Source organism: Durio zibethinus, chromosome 21, assembly GCF_047325235.1.
Source record: "Durio zibethinus cultivar Kanyao isolate XHJ-2024 chromosome 21, ASM4732523v1, whole genome shotgun sequence".
NCBI lineage: Eukaryota > Viridiplantae > Streptophyta > Magnoliopsida > Malvales > Malvaceae > Durio > Durio zibethinus.
Window position 1 is genome coordinate 10918919 of NC_143182.1, and position 18978 is coordinate 10937896.

Consider the following 18978-nt stretch of genomic DNA (forward strand, 5'->3'; position numbering starts at 1 on the left):
TTCTCATTTGATTTGATTTTGTTCATAAATTTTAAAATTGAAATTATTTCAACATAATTGAATTGTATATTTTATAAATATTTTAATTATTTTTAGTTTTTATAAAATAAATATAAAAATATTATTTTTAAATATTTTAACTAATAAAACTTGATTTTAATTTAAATTGATTTAATTAGAGATTCTATTTGGTTCAAATTTTAAAAATTCAAAATACTTTATAATTAATTATAATTAATTTTTTAAATTGAACTAAAACAAACTGTTATCGATGTACTATTTTAAAAAATTAAAAAAAATATATAGGATATTTGATGAAATTAAAGTTAACGAGTAACAATTAGTTTAAGAATTTTTTAAAATTTTCTTTTCTTTTAATATATAAACTACATTTCAAGTGCGCGTTTCACTTGAGGAAGTAAAACACAATTATATATTAGTTTAAATATTAAAAAATTGTAATCTTTAAAAAGTCAGAGAAAAATTTTTGACTTGAATTAATTGAAAATAATTACATATTGTTTGAATTGTATTTGTTGGTTATAGAAACATGCTTGATGAGAAGGTGGTAAGCCTTGGCTAAGTTTGGAAATAGAAACCAGAGTAGTTATTGTCTTCTTATTTAACGTTTTTCTAGTTGTTTCCAGAATTGGATTTAAGGTCGTAAATGTTTAGTACCAATATGAAGCTCTATAATGCAAAAGATGCAAACCTGTTAGATTATTGCATTGTCAGTCAAAGTAACTTTTTACTTGTTCAACTTCTCATAACCTCTCTTATAAATCAATTCTTTCGTACTTTTGAGATTAGGGTATCTAGAAACATATATTACTAAAAAATAAGACATTTGAAGTATATAAAATATTAAAAAAGAAAGCAAAGAAGCAAGAAAGTAAAATATGCCTGAAAAGTCATATAAAGTTCAACCAGATGAAGCATGTTTATTATTGCCTTGTTCACTTTAAGAAAAACACCATTGAAAATCTGCATTCATTAAGAATAAACACAGCATTTAGATTCAAATTTTAATTATTTATTAAAAAAATGTTAAATAGTTTAATACATTTGTTAAAAGTAAACACAACAATAGTCTTATGTTCCTTTCTTTTAGTAAAACAATCTACTGATGCCAAGAGTCAAATTTTAATGCATGTCATTTAAGATGGCAACATCATAAAGATGATATTGAACAACATAGTAGTAGCTAAGAAATTCAAGAAATGCATTTGCAAAATTGGCACAAATATATCACCTGGATACAGAGCAATGGTTTTTGAACATGTTTTATGGAATAAAAACTACTTGAATTTGAGTAGTACTTACCTGCCAACTTGAAACCAAATGAAACTATAATGAAACATAGAAAGATTTATAAGCAAATAATGTTTCATTATAAACCTTACCTCTCAACCCCACCTCCAACCTCGCCCTCTTCTCTTTTCAAAAAAAAAATCACAATTAAGAGCATGCCTCGTATTAGTCCTTTATCAATGTCCCTAACAGATTTTGCATTAACAGCTAAAGGAATATTAAATTCACCTTTCATATCTTCAAGTAGGAAAGCATGCTTGTAAAACACATGAGATTCAAGTGAAATTCTAAAAACTGTGATACCAAATTGATAAAAGTGATACTCAAATAAAAGCATCTTATAAGAAGATTACTTCTGGAATATTTTACTTAGGACTCTAGCAAGAGCTTTGTCATAACATTGTTAAAACCTTTGTGGAAGTCCTCATCAGCAATGAACAAATTGAAAAGATTACACAATGACATAGCACTAGAAAGAGGGCAAGTATGAGATTCTTGCAAGTGCAACATAGTTAAATGATAGATGAAATGGAAATAGTGCTATGATAAAATGAAGAAAAAGAAGCAAAATCAGAACTAAAGAAAGATTTAACATTAAAAATAAATAGTATAAAAATTTTTTCCTCTAAAGTAGTGAACTTAAAGCAAGTTAGCAGTAAAATCATATTGAAAATAACTATTCAAGGCATATTTAATGTCAACCTTTATGCACCAAACATTAGGGTAAACCTTAAACTAACTATAGTCTATCCCTATAAAACTTTGCCTTAATTGAAAAGTTAGAATTTTCAAATAGATTCCATTTCAAAGTTATAATGAAGTGCTCCATCAAGAATCATTAAGACTTTTTCCCTATCTCAAATCAATGTAAAAATCTTTTATCAAATTAATGAAATAAATAAACTCTATAGATGAAAATTACTTAGAAGAAGTGCAACTGCCCTAATAAAACACAAATACGTGAAATCAGAAATTTTGAAGATAATTAATGAACAATGCCAATAACAATTTCACAAAATGAAGAAAACTGAAGTTTCTCACAACAAATAAACAAACACATTTATACCAATGGCTTCAAAACTAACCAACTAAGGTGAAAAGTTTCATAAAAAATATATACATATATAAATGGATAGTTATGCAGCTATCTTACCTAACCAAGATATCACAAGAATATTTGCACCAAGAGACCAACTAGTAGCATACAAATTAGCTTTTAGGTTTTTAGCACCAACATGTTTCACTACTTCACACATGTTTCCTAGAAATGAAGTTGAGTAGAACTACATATATAATATATTAATGTTATTCCAATAATCAAATCAACATTCTCTTTTTTTAAAACAATTTTAAAAAAACCCAATATTTGAAAACTTTTCTTATTAAAAAAATTAAAAATCAAGCAGCAAAAAATGAGAAGTAAAAAAAAAGGTTATCATTCTTGTGGACACCCCAATTTGTCTGGGGGTCTACAAGATATGGATTTTGTTAATAAAAAGATTAAAAAATATAAAAATATAAAATATAAAAAAATGGAAAAATAGGAAAAATGGTGGTTGAATTTGGGTATGACTTAGTTGAAGAATTTAAGCTGAATTAAGGATTGAAATCCCATCTAATTTAGGGCTCTCGGATTGAAGCCCTATAAATATAGCCTTGGACACAGAAACATAGCAAGCAAAAAGCAAAAAAGAAAAATTGGAGTTGGGTAAAAAAAAATTTTTTTTTCTAAAAAATTTTCAGATTTCGATAAAATTTTTTTGTGTTGATTGAATTTTTCGATGAGTTTTTAAACACCGGTTGAATTTTTTGACAAGCTTCCTAGAATTTGACTCAGATTCCAGTGCCGATTAAAATTTTTGATGACTTTTCGACGAACCTTCCTAAATTTCAGCAATATTTTTCAGAATTCGACGGTGATTCAACCGGACTTCATCCGGTTCTAGAAAGAGAGAGAAAGAAAAGAAAGGGAAGAGAGAGAGCGAGGAAGGAAGAATCTGAGGAAAAAAAAGAAATTGACATTTTATAGCATCACCAAAATGACGTTGTTTCGACGTTTAAAAAGACTCAGGATCATCGCATTTTTCATTCGGGTGACCCGACTCATAGTGCTGACCCACTTTTGACCCGTGTTTGACCCATATATCAGCCGATCCTTCAAGCTGAGTCGAGCCGCCAAGTCGTATCTCTCGAGCCGCTTTTTATGCCTGGAGTCGAGTCGTTTCCCTATTTTAGTATTTTTATTTGTTGTTAATTTATTTTATTTTTTTATGTATTTTTTGCATGAATAAATTTAAAAAAATAGAAAAAATATAAAATAATTTTTGAGAATAAATATTAATTATCTAATGATGAAATTTATAGAAATTTTAAATGGTAAATTTTTATAAAATTTTTAGATGAAAAATTTTATCTAAATTTATCTCAAATGCTGAAATAATTTAGATAAAGTTTCAATAACAATAATTAATATTTATTTTCAAATAAAAAAAATATAAATAATAAAAAAATAAAATTTTGGGTTGAAAATATTTGATAATTATCTAATGATAAAATTCGTAGAAATTTTAAATATTAAATTTATAAGAAATCTCGATGTGAGAAATTTTTTTAAAATTTATCCTAAATGATAGAATAATTTAAATGAAATTTCAATAAAAAATAATTGTCATATTATTTTCTTTCCAAAAAAAAGAATTTAAAAAAATTTTAAATAGGCATCAAATGGTAAAAAATTTAGAAATTTCGAAAAAGAAAATATTTCTAAATTGACCTAAATGATGAAAAATTTAGAAATAAAAAACTAAAAAGAATTTCTAAATAGGCCCAAATGGTAGAGAATTTAAAAATTCAAAACAAGAAAATATTTTTAAATTGATCCAGTGGAAAATTTAGAAATAAAAAGAATTTTCTAAATAGGCTTAAATGGTGGAGAATTTAGAAATTCAAAATAAGAAAATATTTTTAATTTGACCCAAATGGTAAAATAGTTAGATATATTTTCAATAATAAAAATAATTAATTAAATTTTTTTTCGACGACGGAGCCTCTTCAAGGATACAAATGGAATCTTTGAATACTATTGAGGTGAAAAAATATTTTTAAGAATTCTATCAGATTGATGAAAAAATCTATATTTAACATAAAAATTTAAGATCATTAGAATCAAGACCCTAGGATAATTTAAAATAATATGGTACCATCCTTCGAATAGGCATGTGGGGGTGCTGTAACCTTTCCTATATATAATCGAACTACCAAACCCTGTTCTGGTATGTAAACCCAAACCTATTCTTTTAGGGACCCTTAGTCAAGCTTAGGAGTTCCTTAAGATGATAGATTCTTTAGGTGATCAATCACACTTAATAAAAAAAGATTGGTGGTGATTTTTTTTTATTAAATCTAGCTATAGATTTTCGGATCTATATGTTATGACAATTACTTAAGAAGTAGTAGTTGGATTATCTCCACAACTTCGGCTATTGATAACCACAAAGCGTCACCTTTTACTTTTTGTTTTAGTTAACATATGTCTTACATATGAATCTTGGCTTCCTTCAGTCAAATTCGGCTACCAAAAAAAAAGTCAAAGTTTCTTGGATTAACACAATTTTATATATACTGATATTTTCTAAAAGATGATTGATTTTATATTACTAGTAAAATAAAGATGGAAGAATTGAGAGAAAGACAGTAGTGGTCCCTAGAAACCCAGTCAAAGGTGATGAAACCATTATCTTTAACTTGGAAGCACTTCATCATGATGCTAATACAATAAATGTTTGCAGTCACTGAAATAAAAATGTTTTACAACAACATTGAGAGCTAAACAACATGTCTAACAACAATGATTACTGTTATAGATATCGATACAAAATTATATCTAGGGTGGTTAAACAAAATTTCATATATAAACTAAAGGTCTATAGCAAAACTAGGACAAATGTAGTTTTTGAACATAGTAATGGTAGGCAAGTCCTTAGCAATCTTAAGAAACTTGAAGTTCCCATTGTTATTGCTTGTATTGACTTATAATTACACATACTAAGTATGAAACTATCAAAATTTTCCTTCAAAGTCATAGCATATGATATATTTTACATAGGACTCTATTAAATTTTTTTATTTTCTCAAAATATTGAATTTCAAAAATACATAGGAAAACAAGACTAAGCACATCTTCTTATTGCTTACCATTACTTTCAAATCAGCACCCTTTGGTTCTACATTCCATTTTACGAGTAGATTCAAATCAAAATGCCATGGTAATAATTAAAAAAAAAATGCAACATTTTATCACCTGGCTATGCCTCTATATTTTAAGACTCTATAAGAAAATCCATTACTTTTTCTATAAATTAAATCTGAAAATAGATGAATTAAAAAGAAAAAAAAGTGTAAGTTTTCTATTAAGTAATACCTCTTCAAATATCCAATATATTCTTTTTTTGATTAACCCTTCATTTTCTTGAGTTCATTTTGATAAGTTGATAACTAAAATGAACCAAAATAATAAACAAAAAATTAAATGTTTATTAAAGTAATAAATGAAAATTTAAGTGTTTAGACCAAAATATAAAAATATCAAGATTCAACAGTTTCAATACCAAATAAATCAAACCTAATAGAATGAATAAAAAAGAAATAAAAACTTTCCATAAAATATTCAAAAAAAAGTTCAAATGTTCAAACTTACTAGGAAATTAAGAAACTATCCTATCCATAGTACTTCAATATAGCCAAGTCATATGCATGTGCTGTCGCTTCTTCATCATCATAAGCATCTAACTTAAAATCCAACACTTGAATTAAATCCTTTAACAATACCAAAAATTAATGATAAAAGGTAAAGACAAAAGGAAATAGAAAGTAGTTTCTTGACAATATTAAAAAAAAAGTAAAAAAAATCATAATCAGGTGGTAAACTCACATAGATATATTGCATTAATTTCAATTTGATTTGATCGTCATCGCCAATACCATCAATATCATCAGAAAAATCAACCATAACATTTATAGAATTAAATCAAAATTATTAGTCAATAATTTATGTAGAATAGAACATAGATATGTGATAAATACCAATTAGACAACCTTTTTACTTTTTTTTTCCTTTTTCTTTAATTTTTTCGACCATCTCCCTTCACCAACGTTGAATCTGTCGATTAGGATGCATGCACCCAGTTGAGACTGATCTTTTGATTTCTATAATACTTAAAATACTCTAGTTTACCAAGCATCACCAAAAAAGATTAAAAAAAAAACCAAAAATCACAGTCCTCATAAAATTGTAAAGAACCCAGTAGAAAAGAGAATGAAAAACCAAAAAAAAAAAGTTTAGGTCAAACAGTGAAAGGCTTGGACTGTTCGAGCAAAGCTTTGGCTGATGAAAAATGAAAGGAGAAGAGAAGATAAGAAAAGAGAAAAAAAAAAAAGAGAAGCAAGAAGAGAAAATGGGTTAGCCAAACTTTGATCTTTTTTCATGGGTTTCTAATATCTGCAAATGTTTTTTCTTTAAAGCTTCTAGAAACAAAAATGACCAAAAATTACCCTCAATCTCTTTTTTTTTACATTGCTAAGCCACGCCCCTTCAACATAAATAGGGTTCAGCTTTTATATTAGGGTGAGATATAAGTTTTGAATATATAAATTAGATTTCAAAAAGCAACAATCAAAATATAATTTCAATTAGTTAAAATTTTTTAACATTTTAGTATTTAAGTTTCAAAGTTTTATCTTTACTTTTCATGCATTTAAAAATAATTATAACTTAATAAATTATTCAAAATTTATTTTCATAATATCTATTTTTGCTTTTGTTAAAAATATCAAAAGTAAAAACCTTTTGAGCATTTGAGGCCTTTGAGCGTCTGTATGAAGTATCATAATTATCTTGAAACTTCCTTGCATGCCTAATAATATCAGTCCAAAAAAGAAAAATTTACTTCTAAATTATTGCACATGATCAACTCTATAAAATTATTCTCAATTAGAGGTGTCAAATAGGTTAGGTGATTCATGCACAACATGATTCAATAAGGTATGAACTATGTTTGACACGATTTGCTATTAAATAATCAGATGAGTCAAGTACGATACATATATATATGTGTCATATTGGGTTAAAAGATTTTAAACAAATAGATCAGCATAGCACGACCCATTAAGCGTTAATGTCCTCACATGACATGTAAATTACCATGGCACGACACACAGGCCTAATCGTGCCATGTTGACCCATAATTGTTATAAGTGAGCTCTTAGTCTTTGAGTGTATTTATATTATTTTATATTGTAATGAAATTATACTTATTTTTACTATTTTGTTTGTAATTTATAAAATAAAGTTATATTAAAATTACTTATTATATATTTAAATTATTAATAAATAAATTATATTTAATTAGTTATTAGTAAAAATAAAATGACAAAAATAAATTAAAACTTCAAGTTAAGTTTAATGAACAAAATAAATTACTTATTTTATACTTTTATTCTATAGTATACCTATCATTTGATAACTCACTTATATACAAACAGTTGTGTTGTTTGTTCCTTGAAATCTTAGTTTGTATATGTAGTTGATTTAGTGGTTTTTTTTATTTTATTTGTGGACTTGAGAAAATCAAAACTCAAGTGTTGCCGGCCATCACAAGTATTATTATTTTTTATAGCCTTGAAATTATTAGTGGTAGTGTTTTAAGTTATACTTATTGACTTTCTTATTTTGTATACTGCTATTTGTGTTCTATAATATGTTCCTAAAGAAGATTTTAAAACTATTGAGATGAAAGGTATAATGAGTTAGCTGATCCATTTAGTTGTAAGTAATTATAATAGTATTTGTTATCTTACCATTGTGAATTTATAACTTTCCATCTGTTTTAATGGACTAAATATTTTTTTGAGCTCCAATCCTCTTATATTTAATAATTTTTCCTGAAGATAAGCTATATATAATTTAACATATCATTTATTAATTAGTTTCATAGGCTACTTATGGTTTATTTTCGCTCTAATCCATTTTGTTTGGATTCTTTATAATATAATTATATAATTATATTCCAATTATGACAGAACATAAATTAATTATTGTTGTTTTCCCTCTTGAATTGTAGTTACATTTATCTTTTGATATTTACTATTTTGATTTAATTTTTACTTTTGATATGTTAAACAAATCTCTTTTATCTTATTACTTATAATTTATTAGCAATCTCTTATAATTGCAATTAATAGAAAAATATAATAAAAAAATAAATCTTTCTTTGTTAATTTGAAATTCAAAAATAATAATTTATCTTTTTTAAATTTAGGTATGATAATATTATTTATTATATAGAATATAGATAATTTTAGACCAATTAAACCTTAGAAAGTTAACTAAAAAAATTTATTTCAATTAATCTAATTAAACTAAATTGATAAAAAATATATGTTTTTTAAAATTCATATTGCATGTTTGATTATTTTTAATTTGCTATTATTTTTTTACCAAATTATTCACAATTTTAACTAATAGTTAAAATCATAAATCTTGATTTAAGCCTACAATCATATTACAAGACAATACATTTTTTCTTAGAAAAAAATAGAAGATAAACATTTATCATGTAATAATTTAATGTATAAGCATGTAATCACAATTCATATGCCATTTTTCTTTTGGCAATTTTGGATTTTGAATAGTATTTATGTTGGTCTTGAAATGCTAAATTTAATTATGAATATTGTGAATTTATTTGATTTTTATAAAAAATTTTGAATTCAAAATTATATAAACAATAATCTTTAATTCCATTAATTGGATGGTAAATCTTAATTATTAAGCTAAATTTCTTTTTATTTTCATTGAAATTTCAAATTAGAATTTATAAATTTATTACCCAAAAATTTTTAAAGGAAAACAAAACTAAGCTTTTCAACCTATAAATAACATATAATATGTGTAAATTTTTGCTTTCACACTAAAATAGTGTATATTTTTAAGAGTATACGTAATTATGAATAAGAATTTGATTTTCTCATTAAGTTTTGTATGTAATTTTACTTTCATAACACAAAAAAATTTTAGTGAAATTAAAATTTTTCAAAATTTACATAATGCTTATTTGAATTATTTCATAATAATTTATATATAAATAACTTTTTAATTTTTGACTACGAATTATAAATAATTACAAATATTTTTATATATCTATATATAATATAAAAATAAATATAAATATAAATTTTAAATTATAAAAATATAATAAAAATTTTCGTGCATGGCATCGCTAAAAAAACTAGTTTCAGGATAAAATATTGTTTGCGTTACGTGGCAGCCAAACACTTCCAAAAAAAGAAAAAAAAAACTCGCTTTGCGTTTTTCCTGCCAATAAAAGCAACACACTTCAACCAAAAAATTTCGGCCCCGAAACAAGCCCCAAATTCCCCCTTCATGGCACCTCTTACTTTCCTTTTCTTCTTAATCTCGTCTCTCTTCCTATCTTCACAAGCTAATCTTCATCTTGAGCCATCAAGAGCCCAAGATGAATCCTTCACGTCAATACTTGTATCTCAACTGGGCCTTGATTTCATCAAGGATTTGCTCATCAACAAAGCAATCTCTTCCATCATCCCTTTGCAACTGCCTGCCACGATTGAAAAATCTGCCAGGATCCCATTTCTGGGAAATGTTCATATGGTTATCTCCAATGTTACTATTTACAAAATCGATGTTTTGTTGTCTTATGTTAAGCCTGGGAATACTGGGATTGTAATTGTTGCTTCTGGGACTACTTGTAACTTGACCATGAATTGGCATTATTCTTATAGTTCTTGGCTTGTTCCCATTGAGATTTCTGATGGAGGAAGGGCTTCTGTTCAGGTATTCCTCTTTTTAGTTGGAGTTGAGCAGCTTCTCTATCGCAGAAAGTTAATGTTTTGAAAAATTTATAAATTTTGTAAAAAAGCTGAAAAACAAGTTTAATAAAGCTTTGTAAATAAAGGAAAGATAATTTTAGCTACTTTTAGCACTGTTGTTCTAAATAGGCACTGGAAACGGGTTTTCTTTTAACTTGTATTTGCTCTTGGTTGGTTGGTGCGCTTTGGCTTTTTGGGTGAAATATATGCAAGTTTTTGGCTTTTTGAGCTTATGCAAATGGGCTTCATTTCTTATGCTGGAAATGAGTTTCGTTTTACATGTTCATTTGCTAATTCATTAGTTTGATTTTGTTAACTTATGATATGGGATAAAGTTATTGTATTTTATTGTTTCTTGCAGTTAGGCTTCATTTACATGACGTGCTTGCTTTTTCTTGCGAATTGATTCTAATTTTATGAAGAGCATTGCATACAATTCAAGTATGAACTTTATGGTTTGTGCATTGCATTTTCACTTGGCTGCGGTAGACTGTTATGTTCGTAGCTCGATTTTCTACATATGCTACTTTCCTAACATGTTTCCTTCATTATCTTGTTTCTAAAAGTGGCTAAATATGGGTAGCAACCATGTGTGAGTTTCACATGCCAGTGATACTTCTGTCTGTTCTGAATTCATGCTTGGTTGCCCATTTCTAATATGATCTTTAAGAAAGGGAATCTGATGACTGATGTCTCTGCGTAAGGTTGAAGGCATGGAAGTGGGGCTTACATTAGGCTTGGAGAACCATGAAGGAACTTTGAAGCTGTCCCTCATGGACAGTGGTTGTTATGTGAAAGAAATCACCATAACATTGGATGGAGGAGCTTCTTGGCTTTATCAAGGGTATGTTAATTTTTATGTCGATTGACTAATTTTGTGTTAATAGTATTTGAGGTTTGCTTTCTGGTGACATAATCATTTTGCACGTTACCCATGCCAGAACTCTTATTATCATTTGTCCTAAGTACAACTGTGATTCTTTCAGATCTAACTTTTTTTTTTTAATTTGAAGCTGAATATATCTTATTTCACAAAATTCATTATTCATGGTCACGTAAAATAAAATGCTATGTGCCTTATAAATTGGACAACAGAAAACTCAATAAGATGTCATAAGCAAGTGCAACTTTTCGCTCTTATGAGTTCCAAGCCCCATTGTCTCCCCACTTTCTCCCTTCCCTCATATTAATGCTAACCGATCAATAGAGCTCTCTAATGGGTAATTACTGAGCATGTTTATGTGATCTCACAAGATTGGAAAACTCTTTTTTCGTTTCCAAAGTCGCTTCAACGATACTGGTGATTTGATGCCCATTTGCAAAAGGGCCATTGTAGAATAAAAGACATGTGAATTGGTGAAGGCTACACCTTTAGGTCAGAACATTCAGCAGGGCTTTTAGGGAGGTAGACAAAATTGTCTTTGGGCAGAACAACAATTGAGGGTTCTTTTTCTTGTTCTTACCCATCTGCACCTCTTAGTTTTGCTTTATAGTTGAAGGAATAAATGTCAGGGTATTTGGAAAATGTTTCCACTTCATTTACTTCAGAAAATTTTATTGGAGAAGAATACTGAAGCCTCCTGAGTGGTGTAGCATAACTTCATCAAGTTAGAGTCCTACATCTTGAAAGCCCTTTCCTCTTGGGTTTCCTTTTTCACCTTATCTTAAAAGTGATTTTTTTGTAGAGTTTCCTCCTAAGGTCTTTAGTTGTTTTTCCCTTTACTCTTTTGGTGCAATTGCATATATTATCCATCTATTCTGATCTTCTGACAAACTGCCACTTTAGAATAGTTGATTTAATGGAACTGACATTTCATTTGCAATGATTGGACTCATGTAGCTATATGCTTGATTGATTTGCACCGTTGATAGTGTTAAAAGAACTGTTCTTCAGTATCTTTTCCTCATTATTAGGTTGATGCTTTTCCTTTTTTTCGAAAGAGGGGAAAAAAGCCTGACAGTGCTGATTTTACCATCTTCACCAATTACCTCGGATCACCTATGCAGATGAATGTTTTATTTTATGGTGATTCAATTCTATTGTTTTCATTTTTCAGGATGATTAATGCATTTGAGGAGCAAATAGGATCTGCAGTTGAAAATGCTATTACCAATAAACTTAAAGATGGAATCTTAAAGCTTGATTCATTTCTCCAATCTCTTCCAAAAGAAATTCCTGTGGATGATAATGCTTCTTTGAATGTGTCTTTTGTGGCAAATCCTCTATTGAGCAATTCTTCCATTGAATTTGACATTAATGGGTTATTCATAGCAATGAAAAAGGTTCCTGTTCCTAAGCACTATCCAAAGACCCAGCAACCTTCAGTTATCTGCACTGACCAGTCTAAAATGCTTGGAATTTCATTAGATGGAGCTGTATTCAACTCTGCTTCAGCGTTATACTATGATGTGAGTTTGGAAAACTATGTAGAACTATTGAAGTATGGTGTGTAACTCTTTTAAGCAGTAAATCTATGAGCGATGACTACCTGAATAGAGCATCATGTCTGCTTTATCTTCATGATAATTTGTCTTTAAGATAGAAATGGAGTTATTCAGGTTAAGTAATATAGATTATACCAATAGGTCTAAGATAGACTTACTTGACACCAAATCTAAGTTGTTGACTTCTGAGTTCTGACTACCCCTTGGTCCCTAACTTATTATAGTAACCACGAACAAATTGGAGAACAAGTTGGCAAAGATCAATATGTTTTTTCGAGTTTATGCTGATTGGTTCCCTCCCCCCTCCCCCCTCCCCCTTTTTCTTTGTCTCTTTACATGAACTGTCCATCTTTGTATTATATTATTGTTAAATGAAGGTTTCTACTTGTGGCCAGGCAGAATTTATGGAATGGATTGTGGATAAAGTGCCAGATCAGGCTCTTTTAAATACTGCTGAATGGAGATTTATCATTCCCCAACTGTACAAGAAATACCCAAATGATGATATGAATCTGAACATTTCTCTGTCTTCTCCACCAGTCATAAGGATTTCTGAGCATAATATTGGTGCTACCATTTATGCAGACGTGATAATGGACGTGGTTGATGCTGGTCAAGTAATACCCGTTGCATGCATTTCATTGGTAAGTTTATTGATTAAAATGTAATGGTTTGAAATTTCTTAATTTTCTTGTTGCAACTATTTTTTCCTTTTATTTAAATAAAACTGCAGCTCTCTGCAGCCCCCACCATCTGCCTGCTTCCAAACAAAAAGAAAAACCATGGCTTCTTGCTCTGTTGATTTTATTCCTATCTTGACAGTCTTAGTCATTTGTTCTTGATTTCATTTACCAATATCATCAGTCATGATAATTTTGGCAGGTATGTTTGCTGGTGTAGAAATGGCTTTCTTTGGTAATGCCGGTATGACAATTACCAGAGTAACAAATTTTAAGTTAGTAGTTCATATCGTCAAACACTTAGCACTTCACATGGCAAACATAACAGCTTTCAGTCATTATAATGGATGAGAATATGAAAAGCAAGTTTCCTGGAAGTCAGCCCAGTGATTTATCTCAAGTGTGGATGTAATTGAATTAGTTTTATTACATTCTTTTCTGACTTAGGAAATTGTTTGTTTGTGGTTATACTGATGTAAAAACAACATATTTTTGTGAATTTGATTTGGATGGGAAACCATTGAAATTTGAGTAAATATCAATAGGCGACTTGTTCCTTCGTTGCTTGGTTAAGGTTAAGTTTGTGAATTGTGACTATATGGAAGAGATTTTGATGTTTTAGTCAAGTCCACAGCATTGAAGATGCTAGGTCTCTGAGTTCCATTGTTGTGTTTTCCTTTTCCTTCTTCACAGGTTTATTGCTTTATACATGGTTTCTTTGCTAGATTTTCTTAATTCAAAGCTTATGTATTAGAAAAGAGAAACCGTTGTTTGAAACATGATATTGAGGCATTATGTCCATTTCTGTAACCAATGTTGATTCATTTGTTATGGCAGGAGATCCGTGGCTCAGGTTCAGTTAAAATTGTGGGGAATAACCTTGGTGGCAGTGTGAAGTTGGATGAGTTGGCAATGTCATTGAAGTGGAGCCAAATTGGCAATCTTCGAATGTATCTGATACAGGTTGTTGTGATATTAGTATTTAATCAAATTAATGTATGGTTAGTAGTAAATGGTCTAATGTATCTTTTACATATTGCAGCCGGTGATGTGGACACTTGTTCAAACTGTTGTGATACCATATGCCAATTCATACCTTGGAAAGGGTTTTCCTTTGCCCATCATTCATGGTTTCACCCTTGAGAATGCGGAAATTATTTTCTCTAGTTCAAAAGTCACAGTGTGCAGCGATGTGTCATATTCAGAATCAGACAGTCTTAATCAGCTCTGAATCCATTTCGAATAGATTATCCATTTATTTGTTCATATTATGCAACCCTGAGATGCCCTCAAAATGCTTACAGGGAAGGAAAGAAATTGTCAATTTCCCACTGTTGTAGCGTTCTACTTCGAATGCAACTGTCCGGGAACAGAATCCACAAAATGTGATAAAGCTTGTTGAATGTACAAAGGCACAGCTCAATATGTATCAGATTTCTTTGATAATTTGCAGATCATAAGCCAACATTGGTTATTGTTTGTATTATATGTACATATTAATCAAATGAATTCAGGAACATTGGCTGGTATGACTGGAAAATATGCTTCAAATCTATTCTAGCTGTATTGCTGTTGACTGTTGTCATCATGAGTCTGTCGAGTCCCGTCTTAAAATGCTCCAGGTTTAAGTTTGGTTCTCCTAGATGATAAAAGTTCTTTAGAATAGAATTTAAATTAAAATCGAATTTGAGTTTAATTCAGTTGAGATATGCAACGTATTTAACAAATTTAAATTAAAATCTTTGTATTTATAACACATTTTCTTATGTCCAGGCTAAGCTATCTTTGTATCAAAAAAATTAAATTAAAATCCATCTTACAAAAACAAGCATAAAATATTTCATATAACAAAGAATTTAAAAAATAATAACATACATATATGCTTTCAAAAGAAAAAGGAATATGCACATATTTGGCTGTACCTTCTCAAAACACGCTGCGTTTCGGTTTCTGTTCTGGGGAAATCCTCAGTTACCTCCAACAGAAACATCATCCAGGCATACAAAATCCGCAGCAAAGAACGTAACCGTGAAACTCATAAACCTCACTTAAAACCAACTCCTTCTCTTCACTAACCAATCTTTTTCCAAATTTTTATGCAGTTTCATCTCAATCCCGTCTCAAAAGAATGCAGGTCGCTCTCCCCATTTTACCCTCCAAGCTCCCCTCAATTTTCCCATCCCACCGCCCCATTTCTCCCACTCACCAACCCCGTATAAACCTCGCCTTCCAAACTCAAGCCAGCCCCTTCAACTCCCTCAAAACCTCCGGCTTTTTATCCACAATCAGCCGTGCTATAGATGAAGAAGAAGAGTACCGCAAAGCCAGGGCTGCTGTCACCAAAAAGGGTCTTGAAGTTGAAGGTTACTTCATTGAAGGACTCTCTATTGGTGGCCATGAAACCTGTGTCATGGTTCCTGAATTGAAGTCTGCTTTTGATATTGGGAGGTGCCCTTCTCGTGCTATTCAGCAGAATTTCGTTTTCATTACCCATGCACATCTTGATCATATTGTAAGTTCCTTCATTTGCCCAAACGATGATGTTTTTAGCCATAGTTTTTAGTCAAAATTTGAACAAATTCCATTGCTTGACCATAAGTTATTTGAAAATAGTGTACCCTTTCAATTATTTTGGGTTAGCTCCAGTTATTTGCTTCAAGTTTTAAGTTCTGGGTATTACTATAATCTCATAGGGTGTTTAATGGCTCAGGGTGGGTTGCCAATGTATGTAGCTAGCCGTGGCTTGTATAACTTAAAGCCTCCAATAGTATTTGTACCTCCATGCATCAAAGAGGATGTGGAGAAGCTGTTGGATATTCACCGGACAATGGGACAAGTGGAACTCAACCTTGATTTGGTCGCACTTGATGTGGGTATGTTGCTTCCATCACAAGTCTATTTGTTTGTTCATGTTTATTTTTAAGATGACTTTACTAAGGTTTTTTCAGGTGAAACATATGAATTGCGGAATGACATTGTTGTCCGACCATTTAGAACTCACCATGTTATACCAAGCCAGGTATGCCTTACCAAGTCTTTTCTTCTGAATTACATAAATTTATGTAGAAGAGATCATGTTGACTACAAATTAGGAGCATACAAACACTCAAGGCAAAAACGTGAATCCATCTTTGAGTTGTAAGCGGGATGTGCATAAAAATATATGGCTATTTAGTTTCTGCCCTCGGGAAATTCATTATTATGGTTTGAAACATGGATGAATATGAATTTGTTATCTCAGTTGTTTAAATTTTGGATACTTTACAGTCTAAAGTACGAAGTTGGACTTTGTCAGGGTTATGTTATATACTCTGTTAGAAAAAAGCTGAAGAAGCAGTATATTCATCTGAAAGGGAAACAGATTGAGAAATTGAAGAAGTCTGGTGTCGAGGTCTGTAACTTTGGCAAAAATAGCGTGGACAAATATTAGTTTAGCTTTAGGCATTTGTTTGACTTGAAACCTTCCTTTACAGATCACAGACATTGTTTTGTCTCCAGAGGTGGCATTTACAGGGGATACAACAGCAGAATACATGCTTGATCCACGTAATGCAGATGCCTTGAGGGCCAAAATTCTTATAACTGAGGTATGGATTGAATCCAATTGTTTCCACCTCCTTTTCCCTTGTTAGCTAATGCTGAAAATAATTTTTGCAACATCTGTGTTAATATCGCCTGCTACATGTTGCAACTAGTAGTATAATCTGAGATCTGAGTCAATGTTAAGGACAAAGTGAAATTGGATGAGACAAGTAGAATGCTTGGTAAAATCCATGATTAAATTGTGTTATGCTCTGCCTGCATATGTATCACATGCCTTTTCTTTGCCTTCTAGCAGTTATAACAGATGTGAGCTTTGGTGTAAAAACTCAAACATACGACTTAAACTATTCTATACATGCACCTTCCGAATCATTTCTTGCTTCTAAAATCTAACTGTACCATAATTATTTCATTAGTACAAGGCAGTCTCCAAGACAATGGACCCTATCCTGTCTAAGTGGAACTCAACTCTACCAAGTCATAGGTTTTCAAGTAATGGGCACTGATTTTCTGAGATCTGGTTTAGTTTATATGGAAGTTTTCTGTGATTTAGCTGTCCCTTCTCTAGTCATAAAATTTTGGAAGTTGCAGCTGCTAAGAAAAGAGACTATATTTGACATGCTCAAGAAAAGAAAATAAAAGCCCCACTTATCTTTGCACTGATCTCATGTTAAAATCATGACATGCAATGTTAATATTCTGTTCTTTTTCCCTCCCCTCCTTGGACCAATATTCACAACTTTGTGCAATTTATAATCTTTTCACTTTCTGGTGTGGAAACATTTTTAACAGGCAACTTTTCTTGATGAAAGTCATAGCATCGATCATGCAAGACAACATGGTCATACTCATTTACTTGAGGTAAGTTTGATGATGATTCTCCCATTCTACTGTTACGACATTATTAATGACTTCTAACATTATTTGATGTGAAATTTCAGATCATTGAACATGCTCAGTGGATCAGGAATAAGGCTGTCTTGTTAACTCATTTCTCTTCCCGCTACAGTATAGAGGTACTCATTTAATTGAACTACATGTTTTTGTTCCATTTTCTATGAAGGGTAAACATCTAATACATCTATGTGAGCTAATAAGCTTCTAAAGTGCTGCAATATGATTGCCTGCTTGCAAGGGAGGCTGAGGCTGATTGACATAAAGATCTTCCTTGGAAAATAACATTCCATATAGTTTAGCTAAATGGTTTATCATCTGAATTGAGGTTCACTCCATCTTGTAGAATCTTAGATGTTGCTAAATTGTATGTTTAAGGATATAGATGATGCCTGCTGCCAAGTAATATTTAGCCTTTTCTTTTATTTTTCCCTGCTGAAAATAGAGTAAGAAGCCATAATTAACAGTTATAATTGTAGTTACTTAATCCTTTCATCTTAATCCAAAAATGTTTGTGGCTAAGTGTAGTATTATAGACCTGCTCTCTCCGCCTTTTAAAATATGCTAGCAGTTAACAGAATAGTGCATCAGATAAAAATTTTCGTGAACCTGCACGAGGAAATACAGCTGCTATATTATTGCAGGAAAGAGCCATATTCCAACAACTGTATACCACGTGATGGTCATCTTTCCTTATTGCAGGACATTCGGCAAGCTGTTTCTAAGTTGCAGTCTAAAGTGTCAGCAAAGGTGGTTCCTCTAACAGAGGGTTTCAAATCAGTGCACTCGTAGTCATGTTTTCAGCAGATAAAATGAATTAGAGGATAGAAGAAAAGAAGAAAAACATTCAATTTCTCGTTTTGTAATTAATACATGGATGGTATTCATAAAATTCTTCTGATTTTATAGAAATCTGTTAACAATGTGCATTGGTATTAAACTTTTGCAACCTCTTTTAACTGATTAATGTAAGATACCATGATGAACTAGGAGAAAAGAAAAAGGGTATCATCATGGAGATATAGACTGATTTTATTCACTTATCAGGGAATGGCTGTGCCTTTGTATGTAAAATGTGTATCAGCAGTAATGCAGTAATACCTCTATATTTACCAAAATGGCCATGTGAGTGCAGTGTTTTGAATCCGATCATTGATTTGCCACTTAATCTCATAAGGCACATCTTTCTAAATGACTGCGC

General features: G+C 30.4%; 2 protein-coding genes and 1 pseudogene across 2 annotated transcripts; 2 read left to right on the forward strand and 1 right to left on the reverse strand.

Moving 5' to 3' along the window:
• Positions 1–633: 633 nt before the first annotated feature.
• Positions 634–5073, reverse strand: LOC111306502 (embryogenesis-associated protein EMB8-like; annotated as a pseudogene).
• Positions 5074–9720: 4647 nt separating this feature from the next.
• On the forward strand, positions 9721–14869 carry LOC111305580 (lipid-binding serum glycoprotein family protein). The gene is made up of 6 exons (XM_022903239.2): positions 9721–10180; positions 10920–11059; positions 12273–12624; positions 13056–13304; positions 14178–14303; positions 14383–14869. Exons 1-6 carry the CDS (start codon positions 9752–9754, stop codon positions 14569–14571), a joined length of 1485 nt encoding a protein of 494 aa, XP_022758974.2. The 5' UTR covers positions 9721–9751; the 3' UTR covers positions 14572–14869.
• Positions 14870–14976: 107 nt separating this feature from the next.
• Positions 14977–18717, forward strand: LOC111305581 (tRNase Z TRZ2, chloroplastic-like). The gene is made up of 8 exons (XM_022903240.2): positions 14977–15852; positions 16051–16213; positions 16289–16359; positions 16636–16731; positions 16814–16927; positions 17676–17744; positions 17825–17899; positions 18480–18717. The coding sequence occupies exons 1-8, from the start codon at positions 15469–15471 to the stop codon at positions 18567–18569; spliced, it is 1062 nt and encodes a 353-aa protein (XP_022758975.2). The 5' UTR covers positions 14977–15468; the 3' UTR covers positions 18570–18717.
• The last annotated feature ends 261 nt before the right edge of the window (positions 18718–18978 follow it).